Source organism: Notamacropus eugenii, chromosome 2 (assembly GCF_028372415.1).
Source record: "Notamacropus eugenii isolate mMacEug1 chromosome 2, mMacEug1.pri_v2, whole genome shotgun sequence".
In the NCBI taxonomy this organism is placed as follows: domain Eukaryota; kingdom Metazoa; phylum Chordata; class Mammalia; order Diprotodontia; family Macropodidae; genus Notamacropus; species Notamacropus eugenii.
This window is the reverse complement of record NC_092873.1, coordinates 231600585-231615594: the sequence shown is the minus strand read 5'-3', so window position 1 is coordinate 231615594 and position 15010 is coordinate 231600585. Positions and strand designations below refer to the sequence as shown.

General features: G+C 38.0%; 1 protein-coding gene across 3 annotated transcripts in view; it reads left to right on the top strand.

Moving 5' to 3' along the window:
- The window catches only part of ADAT2 (adenosine deaminase tRNA specific 2), a 35249-nt gene that overhangs the window by 5957 nt on the left and 14282 nt on the right, over positions 1-15010 (top strand). For all 3 annotated transcript variants that reach the window (XM_072643491.1, XM_072643492.1, XM_072643493.1), the window contains exon 2: positions 12096-12200. In XM_072643491.1, coding sequence (XP_072499592.1) covers positions 12096-12200 — 105 coding nt within the window. The remainder of the gene's footprint in view (positions 1-12095; positions 12201-15010) is intronic.

Sequence of the window (15010 nt, the reverse complement as noted above, 5' to 3'; positions counted from 1 at the left end):
TCTTTAAAGGTTCGAATATATTTCTTTTTGGACTTAGGTCAGGAAGTTTGTGATAAATTATCTGGTTTCCTAAACTTCAAAGAAAAGAAATCTGAAAATATAGAGAATTAGCTGATAATAAATTATAAACATATATTTTTCAGAGAACTATTAATTATCATTTTAACTGCATGGATATAGTCAGATTGGGAGCCAACAGATTAAATGAATCAGATTTAGGAGCATGAAGGTGAAATTAAAGTCCTGATGAGTCACCAGTATTTTTTTTTTTACCAGAGATTTACCTGAAAATGATCATGCACCTGCAGTAAGTAAGCTATTATTCACTTGAAATGGACAAAGATCTAAAAAAAAGGGAGAGGGCAAAAGAAGGATTTTAGTATGTGAGTAACCTAAAACTAGATAATACATAAGTGTAAGCCTATTATGTAGAACTGTTGTTTGTTTTTTCATCAGTACTGTAATTCTCCCAAGTTGTTCAAGCTTGAAGATTTGAAGTCGGTTTTAATTCCTTCCTTACTTTTGCCTCCCTTTATAATGTCCTTTTCTTTTAGTTCCACAGTTGCCTTAGTATATACCCTTATTAACAGTTAGTACTTGAATTCACATCCTTTTGATTTCAAAGCCAACTTTCTATCCATTACACACCATCCTGCCTCTTAATCTTTGTTTTTAGAGATATTATAATTTAGTTGGTCAGACTAGACATTTGCACAAAAAATAGTAATACAAGATAGGATTTGTACTGTATGAATTATAGACAATAGGCATTTTAACACTTCATAGCAGGAAGAGTTCTGCTGATGTGTTCAAAGGAGTGTTCACAAAACCTGTGAACTTGAAGGATTAGTAGGATTCAGAGATTCAGAGAGACATGTTGGTGCCATGTGAAGAGGTAAAAATAAGGTGGGAGTATATGAGACATGCTAAAAGAACAGTGATTGGTAAAATGACCTTGAAGCAGAAGATTTAGTGTAAGAGAATAGTGAGAGATAATATTGGAAACTAGAGTGGCAAGACTTTGGCTGCCAGTGAGAGGTTATGACTAAAGGTGGTAAAAGGAGAGAGGTGCCAGGTACAAAAGTAGAATGGGGGGGAATCCAAAATGCAGTGGCAGTGGGCTTTCCTGTCCCGTCATGTCCATTCCCTGCCTAGACAGTTGAATTTAACTGATATCAAGTCTCTAGAGTGTTTTTGTCAAACTCACATAAAGCAGGCTCTCTGTAAGCCACCTGTTGATTAACTTAGAAAGCCACAAATTCACACTTCCATGTTTTACTGTATTTTTCTTTATTTTGTTAAACATTTCCCAATTACATTTTAATCTGGTTCCACTTGTACTTGGGAGTGCTGCAGATCAGCTCACTGGCAGCCACCTTAACACCTCAAATAATTTAAGTAGGTGAGAGAGCTGAGGTACAAAGGCCTAAATGCTCATTTTAAGAATTCAGATTTGTATCAGTAAGCAATAGCGAACTGTCATGGGTTAAAACTCAAATAGCAATGGGGCCACCAAACTGTATCCCTGTGGGTCACATTGACTTAGAGAACCACATATTAACAGTATATTCTATTGTATTTTTTTTTATCTTATTAAGTATTTCCCAATTACATTTTAATCTGATTCAGGCCTAACTGTGGAATGCTGTGGGTGTCATGCTGCTTGAGAACTGAGTGTCTGATGCCTCTGTTCCCATATTATATTTGTAACTTCTTTTGTTTCTCATTCCCCATGCATAATTTGTCTACCTAGTATTATCCTTGAAGATAGTTTTTGTTTCCTTTGCACAAGTGCTTGCAGTTACTGCCCATTTATATTCACCATGCATCTTTTTGTTGCCCTTCTGCCTACTTATAATTTTGATTCTTCTGAGATTTTGATGTTCCATGATTTGCAGCCATACAGCACTACCAGAAGCTTATTGATATTAAAAAGGTAGGTTTTTGTAGCACCGAGCAAGTTAGGATTATTAAAAAGGATTGTCCAATTTCCTATATGAAATCAAGTTTAGTCCACTTGATCAATGAATCAGCCTTTATTAAATGACTACCGTGTACTACGTACTGTGCTAGATGTTGGATATACAGATACAAGAAGGGAGTCAGTCTGCTCCAGGAATCTTATTTTACTCATTTCACCTATCCAGGACATAGATACAAATTAACAGGCGTATTCAAAAGTTCTAAATCTTAGTATGGGAAACAGGAATTCTTTCCACCACCATATTTTAACAATGTGAATAAAGTTAAGCCAATCTCTTGTACCTTTTATACTTTCATTAACATGAAAGTCATGATGTGAAATGCTGACTGAATCTAGGTCCCTGCTAAGAAGGCAAAATATATGTAATCCAAACCTTCTTGCACACATTTTGTTGTACCTGTTATTTATTTATTTTAAGTTTTCAGCATTCATTTCCAGAAAATTTTGAGTTCCAAATTTTCTCCCCATCTCTCCCCTCCCCCCACCCCAAAATGCCTTGCATTCTGGTTACCCCTTCTACCAGTGTGCCCTCCCTTCTAACACCCCTTCCTTCACTTATCTCCATCTTTTCTCTTGTCCTGTATGGCAAGATAAATTTTTGTACCCCATTACCTGTACTTCTTACTTCCCAGTTGTACGCAAAAATGGTTCTCAACATTTACTCCTAAAACTTTGAGTTCCAACTTCTCTTCCTTCCTTCCTTCCTCCCCACCCATCCGCACTGAGAAGGCAAACAATTCAATATAGGCTATGTATGTGTAATTTTGCAAATAACTTCCATAATAGTAATGTTGTGTAAGACTATATTTCCCTCCATCCTATCCTGCCCCCCATTTCTGCTATTCTCTCTTTTGAACTTGTCCCTCCCCAAGAGTGTCTACTTCTACTTGTTCCCTCTTCCCATTTGCCCTCCCTTCCATCATCCCCCCCCACCCTGCTTATCCCCTTCTCCCTTACTTTCCTATAGTGTAAGATAGATTTTCATACTAAATTGAGTGTGCATGTTATTCCTTCCTTGAGCAAAATGTGATGAGAGTAAGCTTCACTTTTCCCCCTCTCACCTCCCCCCTTTTCCCCGCCACTGAAAAGCTTTTTCTAGCCTCTTCTATGAGAGATAATTTGCCCCATTCCATTTCTCCCTTTCTCCTCCCAATATATTCCTCTCTCACCCTTTAATTTTATTTTTTGGATGTGATCCCTTCCTATTCAACTCACCCTGTGCTCTCTGTCTCTCTCTCCCTCTCTCTCTCTCTCTCTCTAGATATGTGTGTGTGTGTGTGTGTGTGTGTGTGTATGTATGTATGTATAAAATCCCTCCAACTACCCAGATACTGAGAAAAGTTTCAAGAGTTACAAATATTATCTTTCCATGTAGGAATGTAAACAGTTCAACTTTAGTAAGTCCCTTGTGATTTGTCTTTCCTGTTTATCTTTTCATGCTTCTCTTGATTCTTGTGCTTGAAAGTCAGATTTTCTTTTCAGCTGTGGTCTTTTCAACAAGAATACTTGAAAGTCCTTTATTTCATTGAATTACCATTTTTTTCCCCTAAAGTATTATACTCAGTTTTGCTGGGTAGGTGATTCTTGGTTTTAATCCTAGTTCCTTTTACTTCTGGAATATCATATTCCAAGCTCTTCAATCCCTTAATGTAGAAACTGCTAGATCTTGTGTTATCCTGATTGTATTTCCACAATAATCTAATTGTTTCTTTCTGGCTGCTTGCAATATTTTCTCCTTGACCTGGGAACTCTGGAATTTGGCTGCAGTATTCCTAGGAGTTTCTCTTTTTAGATCTCTTTCAGGAGGTGATCAATAGATTCTTTCAATACGTATTTTGCCCTCTTGTTCTAGAATATCAGGGCAGTTTTCCTTGATAATGGCATGTAAGATGATGTCTAAGTTCTTTTTTTTTTTTTTATCATGGCTTTCAGGTAGTCCTATAATTTTTAAATTGTCTCTCCTGGATCTGTTTTCCAGGTCAGTTGATTTTCCAATGAGATATTTCACATTATCTTCCATTTTTTCATTCTTTTGGTTTTGTTTTGTAATTTCTTTGTTTCTCATAAAGTCATTAGCTTTCATCTGTTCCATTCTAATTTTTAAAGAACTGTTTTCTTCAGTGAGCTTTTGAACCTCCTTTGCCATTTGGCTAATTCTGCTTTTTAAAGCATTCTTCTCTTCATTGGCTTTTTGGACCTCTTTTGCCAATTGAGTTAGCCTATTTTTAAAGGTGTTATTTTCTTCAGTATTTTTTGGGTCTCCTTTAACAAGCTGTTGACTCACTTTTCGTGATTTTCTTGCATTGCTCTCATTTCCCTTCCCAAATTTTCCTCCACCTCTCTTACTTGGTTTTCAAAATCCTTTTTGAGCTCTTCCATGGCGAGACCATTGCATATTTATTTTGGAGGTTTTGGATGCAGAAGCCTTGACTTTTATGTCTTTCCTCTGATTGTAAACATTGTTCTTCCTCATCTGAAAGGATGGGAGAGAGTACCTATTCACCAAGAAAGTAACCTTTTATAGTCTTATTTTTTTTCCCTTTTGGGGGCATTTTCCCAAGCAGTTACTTGACTTTTGGATTCTTTGTCAAGAGTAGGGTATACTATAGTACAAGATCTGGCACCTTCTACATTGAGGGATAGAAGGGAATGGAATAGGATATTCCAGAAGTCAAAGGAACTAGGACTGAAGCCAAGAATCACCTACCCAGAAAAACTGAGTATAATACTTCAGGAGAAAAAATGGTCTTTCAATGAAATAGAAGACTTTCAAATTTTCCTGATGAAAAGACCAGAGCTGGAAAGAAAATTTGACTTTCTAACACAAGAATGAAGAGAACCATGAAAAGGCGAACAGCAAAGAGAAATCATAAGGGACTTACTAAAGTTGAACTGTTTACATTCCTACATGGAAAGACAATATTTATAACTCTTGAAACATTTCAGTATCTGAGCACTGGGTGGGAGTACACACACACACACACATGCACACACACACACATACATAGAGACAGAGTGCACAGAGTGAATTGAAGAGGATGGGATCATATTCTAAAAAAAAAAAATGAAATCAAGCAGTGAGAGAGAAATATTGGGAGGAGAAAGGGAGAAGTTATATGGGGCAAATTATCTCTCATAAAAGAGGCAAGCAAAAGACTTATTAGTGGTGGGATAAAGAGGGGAGGCAAGAGAAAAACATGAGATCTACTCTCATCACATTCCACTAAAGGAAAGAATATAATGCACACTCATTCTGAGAGGAAAACCTATCTCATAATACAGGAGAGTGGGGGACAGGGGCACAAGCAGGATGGGGGGGAGGATAGAGGGGAGGGCATGGGGAGGAGAATGCAATACGAGGTTGACACTCATGGGAGGGAAAGGACCATAAGAAAATAGAAGTAATGGGGGACAGGACAGGATGGAGGGAAATATAGTTAGTCTTATACAACACAACTAGTATGGAAATCATTTGCAAAACTAAACAGATATGGCCTATATTGAACTGCCTGTCTTCCAAGGGGAAGGGGTAGAGAGGGAGGGAGCTAAAGAAGTTGGAACTCAAAGTGTTAGGACCAAATGTAATGTTCTTACCACTGGGTAACAAGAAATACAGGTTAAGGGGTCAAGAAAGCTATCCGGCCCTACAGGACAAAAGAGAAGACGGAGACAAGGGCAGGGAGGGAGGATAGAGGAGAGAGCAGATAGGTCACAGGGGCAATTAGAAAACTTGGGTCTGGGGGGGGGGAAAGGGGAGAAAATTTGTAACCCAAAATTGTGTGAAAATAAATGTTAAAAGTTTAATAAAAAAAAAAAAAGAGTAGGGTATACTCTGGGGACCTGTAAGATCTCATTTCCTCCAAGGTGGAACAGTCAAGGGAAAAGAGTTACTCCCAGGCCTGGCTCCTGGCTGAGATTCAGATCAACTGCGCAACTCTCCCAGGGGCTTTAGGCAGGGGTGGGGCGCCACCCAGGGCTGAGGTTCATCTCAGCTGCTCAGTTCCCCCAGCTTTTAAGCTATGTACTTCAACAATGGAAGCTGGCTTCTCCCTGAGGTGGCTACCTATGCCTCCACCCATTGCCACTGCCTGGGGCCGGGGCTAGGGGAGGACCCTCCTCCCTTGTCATTGAGGTGAAAAAGCTGTCTTTCTGATCTTTGAAGCTGCTTTTGGCACCTGTGGGTTGAAGAATCTGTGAACATCTGCTGCTGCTGGGGATTCCACCCCCGAGGCCTGTTCTGGCCCTGCTTCTCCCAGTGCAGCACCACCAAGTCTGGGCTGTACTCTGCTCTTTGTCCAATGTGACATACCTTTCCCATCTGCCTTCCAGGTCACCCTGGGCTGGAAGTCTCCTCTACTCTGTCATTCTTTGACTTCTGCTGCTCTAGAATTTGTTGAGAGTCATTCTTTACAGGTATTTTATGGGCTGTGGGGGAAGAGCTGGAGTATGTGTGTCTTTCTACTCCACCATCTTGGCTCTGCCCCCCCCATACCTTTTTCAAAATTTTTTTTTATTTTTAATTTGTGGAATAGAATAAACATATCCATAATATAGTATAATTTTAAAAAAAATATAATTGCAGGCACTATTGACTGTTAGCTAAGGTCTTCTGCTTTCTTTACAAAAATGATTAGATTCAGTCATAGAATTCTCATATTATAGCATAGGAAAGAATTGAAAAAAACTTGGAAGTGGGTAAGAACAGTTTCAGGCTAGGTGGTGCAGTGGATAAAAGCTGATCTTGGAGCCTGGAAGACCTGAATTCAAATTCAGCCTCAGACACTTCCTAGCTATATGATCCTGATTGTGGTTGTATGATTTGTCCTTCTTTCTTGAAGAGGACCATGATATCAGGAAGATGATGCCATGACTTTCAAAGGAATCGGATTTAAGTGAGGGAGAGCTCTTCAAAGTCACCAGGCTCACTTTGTCCTCTGGAGCCGTCTGGGTCCAGTGACCAGATATAGATCAGGACTACTGGGAGATGGCCCACACTGCCTTTTTAAGCTAAGATCTTTCCAAGTTCTCACTTTGACTGAGGCAATGTCCATTCAGTGATTATGGATGTGAACCAAGGGATGGCCCCTTAAATCACACCTCTCCCCTCCACTAAAAAAAAAAAAAATCAAACTGGAAGGGGAAGACCCTCAAGGTTTCTGGCCAAAAGAGAAATAATTACTATTTACATTCACTTGGAACCTGATGGCTCAGATAATAACTCAACAATAATAATAATAATCTCATAACCATCAAATGGTGCTTGGGTAGGGAATTATTGTTGGCCAATCCATGAGAACCTGAGTGAATTGGGTTTACAGCATGGTCTTTAAGAATCAAATCTCTTAACTCTCTTTGACTCAGTTTCCTCATCTATAAAGTGAGCTGGAGAAGGAAACCATTCTAGCATCTTTGCCAAGAAAACCCCAAGTGGGGTCATGAAGAGTCAGGCACAATTAAAACAACTGAACAATAACAACAAGAAGATTTTCAAATTATTGTTATTTTTTTAACTTGTTAGCAAAGCTAATATAGACTCATCAGATGTAGAGCTAGAATGGATCATCAGTTCCAACTCCCTCATTTTGCAGACAAAGAACCTGAGACCTGTAGAGGTTAAACCAGTGTTATAGAGGTGGCAAGTAGTAGAACCAGAGTTAGACCTCTTGAATTTGGCTCAAATTTCACCTTCTCTAGGAGGCTTTTTCCTCTGCTTCCCCATACACCTCAATCATCGTTAGTGTCTTTCCTCTGAGATTACTTTCTGGTTGGGGAAGCTAGGTGGTGCAGTGGGTAGAGCACCAGTGCAGGAGTCAGGAGGACCTGAGTTCAAATCTCACCTCAGACACTTGACACTCACTAGCTGTGTGACCTTGGGCAAGTTACTTAACCCCAATTGCCTCATCCTGGGTCATCTCTAGTCATCCTGATGAATATCTGGTCACTGGATTCAGATGATTCTGGAGGAGAAGTGAGGCTGGTGACCTGCACAGCCCTCCCTCACTCAAAACAAAGTCAAGTGCAAGACATGTCATCATTTCTCTGATGGCAGGGTCTTTTTCAGCAATGAAGGATGAACACACATTTTCTGGACACTCTGTTTCTTGTATGTACGTACATGTTGTTTTGAGTTTTGTCTCCTCCATTAGAATATGAACTTCTATAGTTTAGGAATAGTATTTCCCTTTTGTTTTTATATGTGTAGAGCTTAGCACAGTACCTGAAAGGAAGTAAATAATAAATGATTGTTGATTTTGACTTCCAATGTAGTATTCTTTCCAATGTGCCATGTATACTGCTTCTCTGATATATTATGTCTTCCACACTTAAAGGATTTGTAATTTTGTATGTGTGAGTGCTCTTTCGCTGATATAGATTGAATGACTTAGTAAATAGTTTTCTAGAATTATTGTGACCAAAAGATGTATCCTCCTGGGCAGAGCTAGCTTCATGGTGAGCTTTACATCCTATTTAGGCTGATGCTTGGACAATACCAAATCTATACTTGTAGAATTTCCAGTTTGGTAGGACCTGCTAGAACTTGTACTCCATTGGCATAACCTTTGAGAGTTCAGGATCATCTCAACACTATGGTAAGGCATAGATAGACCCACACACCTGCCTTCAAACTTATTTGCTTATATTCTTTGTTTAGTGTCTTTTTATAAAGTGTGTGGAACATGGTAGTGGTCCCAGGTATTCTCCATGGACTTCGGGCATTTTACCCTAAAGCACACTTCTTTGCTCAGGTAAAATACTTAGACATCTAAACTGGGAAAATCACTGAGGATTGAGCATCTAAAGTATCACAGTTTTCTTGGTTCTTTTGTACATCCACCATATTTTCTTTATAGTTTCAACAATAGTTTATAGTATCACAAAAGGATTATAACTGATGCACTGTATAAACATAAGTGAGAGATAACATGGAAATAGCTAGAAGAGTAGGAGAAAAGTAGAATAAAAGTAAAGAGGCAGAAAAAATATATACAACCCCAATTGCCCAAAGCTGTAGGTGTATAAAGTGGCAGTATTCCACAACATGTACCTCCGCAATGTGATCCTGGCAGTTTTTCATTAGAACAAGCCTGAACTGAGAATGGTATTATTATGGGTTTGGCTTCAACTGTGTTCCCATTTCCCTCTGTACCTTTGCTCTAAATTCCGTGCCTCTCCTTTTTATCGTGTTTGAAACAGCCCACACAGTTGGATTTAAATCTCCTTAGGAGATTGTTTCACAAAATAATCCTAGTCACATTGTCCAATTTCTTATATTCATTTCTAATTACTCTCTTATTGGCAAACAGCCTCTTTTTCCCCCTGCTCATTATTTCTAACCTTCCAGGCTATCTGGTCCCTCTTCCTTTGTCTCTTAAACTAGACCTACTCCAAATCTAAACTCTAGTTACAGGTCTAATTATTTGTCACTATGTTTACTCTGGTGTAAATCCTAACCAATTCTCAGCATGTAAGTACTTGAGTAGTGGAACAGCAGTCTTCTCTGATAAGAATGTCTATTTTATAAGGGAAACTAATTAAAAGTCATAAATTGTACCTTCAGCTCAACTTTTTCATGTTCTTGCATGTATCTGGTCACATGTATTCCTAGGCTAATATCACATAATATTATGAAATATTAAGATCATTTGGAACCAAAAACATTCCTATCGTCCTCAACATTCCCCTTTTCTTTAGATTGTTCCGCTTATCCACTAGTCTATAATAAATACACACACACAGAGGCAAATTCAGCATTTCTTTATAATTGTTAGAACTTTCCTGGTTTTCTTCCCATTCCTAGGCTATTTCCATTTGTCTGCCCTTACTTCATAGGTTTCTCATGATATCTACTCAATCTTCTTTACTTTTTGTCTTCTTCCATGGCTGCTATTTTACAACTTTACTTTTACTATCCTTCTTTACTCTGTAGTTTTTGCCTCATTTAATTGCCTCTCCTCTAGATTCTTTTTCCCATTGCTTTTGGGGCACATCTGACTCTTGGTTCTCTTCCTAACCATCTCACTGCACCTTCTCATTCTCCTTTGCAGAATCATTATCCATCTCCTGTCCCCTACTTTGGGGTTTCTCAGAAAACTCTTTATTGAATTTTCCTTTCTTCTTCCTATATATCCTTTCTCTCATAATTTCATAAGCTCCTATGAGTTCAGTTATCATCCCTGTGCAGATGACTCTCAAATCTATGTATGTAGTCCAAATCTTCCTCTTTAGCTACATCCCATGTTGCCAATTACTTACTAGCTAGCTATGTTCTGTTTTCCCATAGACATTTCAAACTCAGCATATTCTAAACAAAACTCATTTTCCTATTTTTGTTGAAGGCATCATCATCATTTCAATTTCAACCAGTGTTTACTGAGTCCCTATTGAAACTAGTGCTGGGATCAGAAAACCAAAACTAAAACCAAAGCAGCAGCTGACCTCAAGGAGTTTACATTCTACTGTGAGGGCATTACATGCATACTAAATACAAATTTTATACAAAATAAATATGAAATAATTTTTGGGTGGGAGAAAGACTGATAGCGGAGGGAATCAGGAAAGGCCAAAAATCTTTATTGTTTCTAAGGTAAAATACATTGAAAGACCCTCAAAGACTGGCTCCAGCCTACCTTCCAGATTTACTTCACTTTAATCCCCTTTCTATATTCTGTATTCATTTTCCCCTGAACTTTGCATTCTGTTTTCTTCCATAACTTTACATAGGTTATCTTCCATGCCTAGAATGTACTTCCACCTCACCTTTATATCTTAGCATGTTTAGTCTCCTTAACTTACTTAAAATAATACTTCATTATGTTTATATTCCATAATTTGTTCAGCTGTTCCCCAGTTTATGGGTGTGCTTATGGTTTCCAGTTCTTGCCATCATAAAAAGAGCTGCTATAAATATTTTTGTACATAGTACCCTTTTCCTGTTTCATCATTTTGGGGTACAAATCCTATAGAGGTAAAGCTGGGGTAAAGGGTAGTTTGCACAGTTTAGTGATTTTTGGCGTATACAATCCACTTTTCTAGAATGGCAATACCACTTGGATATACCAACAGTGAACTAATGTGTTTTGCCTCTGACACATTTCTTCTCCAACATGTCATTTTCCTTTTTTATGTGCTTGTATAAATTCTTCCTTTGACCATTATTATAGAACTAAGACAAGGTGAACATTTTAGCAGTCTTGAAAGCTATGGTTACTTCCTTTGTATACGGCCTCTGTCACCTTGGGTCACAGACAGGAAAGGGGAAGCTGAATATATTATCATTAGCTGCATCTCCTTTCAGATCTATTTGTCAAAAAAAGGGTAAGTATTTGATGACCACAGTTACTTGGGAGCAGGATATGGGGAGGACATCAAACATATTAACATTTCATTCCAGCATAGCTCTTTTTTTTTTAACAGTGGAAGCCCTGTTGTAAGCATGATTCTAAGCATGTCAAGACTTAGTTGCCGTCTCATCTTGTTTTGAAAGGCTTATTGTAATTTGGATGGGCAAGAGCATCTAAAGCGTTTGGATGCTTATAGGTAGCATTCATATAGTACTTTAAAGGCTGCAAAGAACTTGACAAATGTTATCTTATTTGATTCTCACAGTAATCCTGGGAGATCGGTTCTGTTATTATCCCCATTTTACAAAAGAGGAAACCAAGGCTGGTAAAAATTAAGTGCCTTAATCAGGGTCACAAACTAAAAAGTGTTTGAGAGAGGATTGAAACTCAGGTACTCCTAATTCTGGGTCCAGTGCTCTATTCACTGTATCACCTAGCTGCCGTAAAGCAGAATGGATCCTGGATTCTGAATTTTTCAGGATAGGTACCAAACATTGCTGATAGAAGTATCGTTTGGAAAGTGGATATAGTACTGTTTCATAAAAGTCCCCTGGAGCTTTGTATGTTTCATGTATGTATTTTACTTTGGAACCCCAGTTTCCTGTAAAATGAGAATAATAACTTGTACCTCACAGGATTGTTGTGAAGATCAAATAAGTTATGATATGTAAAGCACTTTGTAAACCTTAAAATGTAATATAAATCCTAGTTATTATTATTGCATCAACTTTAAAATTTTCATCACAAATTTCCTTATTTTTTTTTTACAGGCTAAAGAAGCCCTAGAAAATGGAGAAGTTCCTGTTGGGTGCCTCATGGTCTATAACAATGAAGTTCTGGCAAAGGGGAGGAATGAAGTTAATCAAACTAAAAATGTATGTTGCCTAAAATACCTGACTCTTTATCAGACAGAGATGATGATAGTAAAGGGAGTGAAGGAACATGTGGTAGTTGTGGGAGAAGGTGGGAGTATATATTATCAGTTTTTCAAAAGGAAATATTCACATATTGGTTCTTATGCTTTAGTGACATTTTCATTTTGACAGTCTTTTTTTTTTTTAATGCAAAGTCCCAATTAACATGAATAGTAAATCCTGTGAAGTGGTTCCATGTATTAAAATCTGCGTTATTCAAAGCTGTAATTATATCAAAATATGGTAATGTTTCCAGCCCAATGGAAATATGCAGTGCAAAATCCTATTATATGGGATTCACATGTGACTTATTTATATAATTTACATATGAATGGCCCCGCAGCTGGGTCAGAACAGCCATCTTTCCTTCTGTATCTATTTACTATTGTAAATTCTACCGCCACCTAGTACCCCAGCCTCTAATTCTGGTTCTTGCATCTCAGTGTTCAGCTCTCTGAGGACATCTGCAGTGGCAAAATTAGCAATGGCAGGAGGAAAAGCTTGAGAAGAGGCAAGGCACAACCCCATAATCTGCAGCTGAACCTGCTTTTTACCAGGGTCATTCACCTTTCTTGGTTTCTTTTTGCATAGTAGAATGTGACCCATCTTACAATGTCTACCCTACCCCACCATACCTGAAGTAAAAGCACCTTTCTTAGGTAATATTTACAGTCTCACTTTATCTGCAAAATGTTTCCTGTTCCTTTTGTTGTTAATATTATTAAAAATCAGAAAATCTCTGAAGGACTCTATGCTATAATAGGTGATAGCAGTGGAAAGGAGCTGTCTCCCTGCTTTATCCCAGCAGAAAACCTATCTCCCATAGTTCCTTTGCCTCTGATCTCTTGGAGCCCTTGTGTGTGCTTTTTACTTTCTCTCACCCCTGTCAGCGTCAGGTAAATTGGGGCAGTTTTGATGGAAGGTTTTGAAGTGAGATATCTCAAGGTATATTGTTCTAGGCATCCTAAGTGAGAATTCTAAATGCTATTCTCAATCACAGTTGCATCCGAAGCAGAGGGACACCAAAGCTTGGATCTTTTCTTCAGGAACAATTGAAAGTCCTTTATTTTATTAGAAGTCCATTCCTTCCCTCTCCCACCCCCCATATGATTATACTTTTCCTGGATCAATTGTTCTTAACTGTTAGCCTGTATCCTTTGCCTTTTGTAATATAATGCTCTTAAGTTTTCCACTCCCTTGTAGGGGTGGCTGTTGATTCTGACTATGGTATGTTGGTACTTGAACTCTTTCTTTCTGTCTGCTTGCAGTATTTTTTCTTTGACTTAATTTTGGCTGTGTTGTTCCTTGGAGTTTCTTTTAGGTGACTAGCAGAGTCTGTTTTCACTTTCTGAGATCTAGGTAGTTTTCCTTTATGATTTCTTGAAATATGATCTTTAGGCCCCCCCTTTTTTTTTCTGGTAATGGCTTTCAGGAAATCCAGTTACTTTTCATTTTTTCTCTTCTTATGTTTTTAGATCAGTTGTTTTTGTTGTGGTCATATTTTTTCTATTTTTTTCAGTCTTTTGATTTTGTTTTAATATTTCTTGTTGTCCCAAGGAGTCATTGACTTCAATTTGGTTCATCCTAGTTTTCAGGAAGTTTGTTGCTTGGCCAAGGTTTTATACCTCTTGTACAAATCTATTATTTCTCTGTCCAGTTCTTTCTTTGATAGCTCTCTTCCCTCCTCACCCCATTTTTTTCCTTTAGTGCTCTCATTTTGTTTACAAAAACATTTTAAATTCTTTATTAAAATTCTTTCTTCATCTCTTCTAGGAATTCTAGCTGAATTTGTGCCCAAGCTGTGTTTTTCTTTAAGGCTTTGCTTGCAGATGTTTGGGAGTCACTTTCTTCTTCTAAGTTTTTGTCCTGTACATCTCTGTCACCATGATTGCTTTTGATGGTGTTTTTTTATTTGCTTATTCTTCCAGCCTGCTTTTTGCCTTTAGACTTGATTTTAGAGTCAGGTTCTATGTGCTTGTGGAGGGAAGGTCTGGACTTGTCCTGTGCTGCTTTCTTGGGATTGCATGTTATGTTATTCCAGGTACTCAGAGGGAAGATCTAATAGCAATGAGCAGCCAAAAGTGAAGTGAATGGGCTCCATCAGGAGATGGTGGATTCCTTTTGGGAGTTCATTTTGTTGGGGATGTTTTAAAAGAAATTTTTGATCAGGTATAAGTTGGAATAACTGGTTTCTGAGGTTCATTCCAGATCTTAGACTCTGTGGTATCCTGAATAAGATATTCTTTTTATCTATCCAAAATTAGGAGTGGTAAAAGTAAAAACTCAGAAGGTATAGTCTGTTCAAAGTGAGTCTATCAGATAAGTTGTGAGAGGGACACAGGGGTAAAGATAGGAATCAACATTGGTAGGTCATAAAACATCACTTGTGATAAGTGATAAAGAAGAACCCTTCTGACCTTTTTTCCATTTTTTTTTCACAAAATTCTACTAATATGGATATTACAGAAGGATAAACAGGAATTAATACCCTATTCTCAGGGGTGTCATAATAGTGGTAATGAACTGTAGGTTGTAATAGTGTTCTGAATCTTGTCTGACAACACTTTGCCACTTTGTACAATACAAGTACAATGCAAGCCACCTTGGGCAGTCTTCAACTTTCTCTGCTAATTATTGAATGTGACAATTCTGGTATATGGGTTTTTGGGGACCAGATTTATGATTTATGATTTCATTGATAATAGGGAGCTACTAATGAAGAAACTCCCTATATTAATGCAGATACCCTACACACCCTGGTTGTGGCCTAA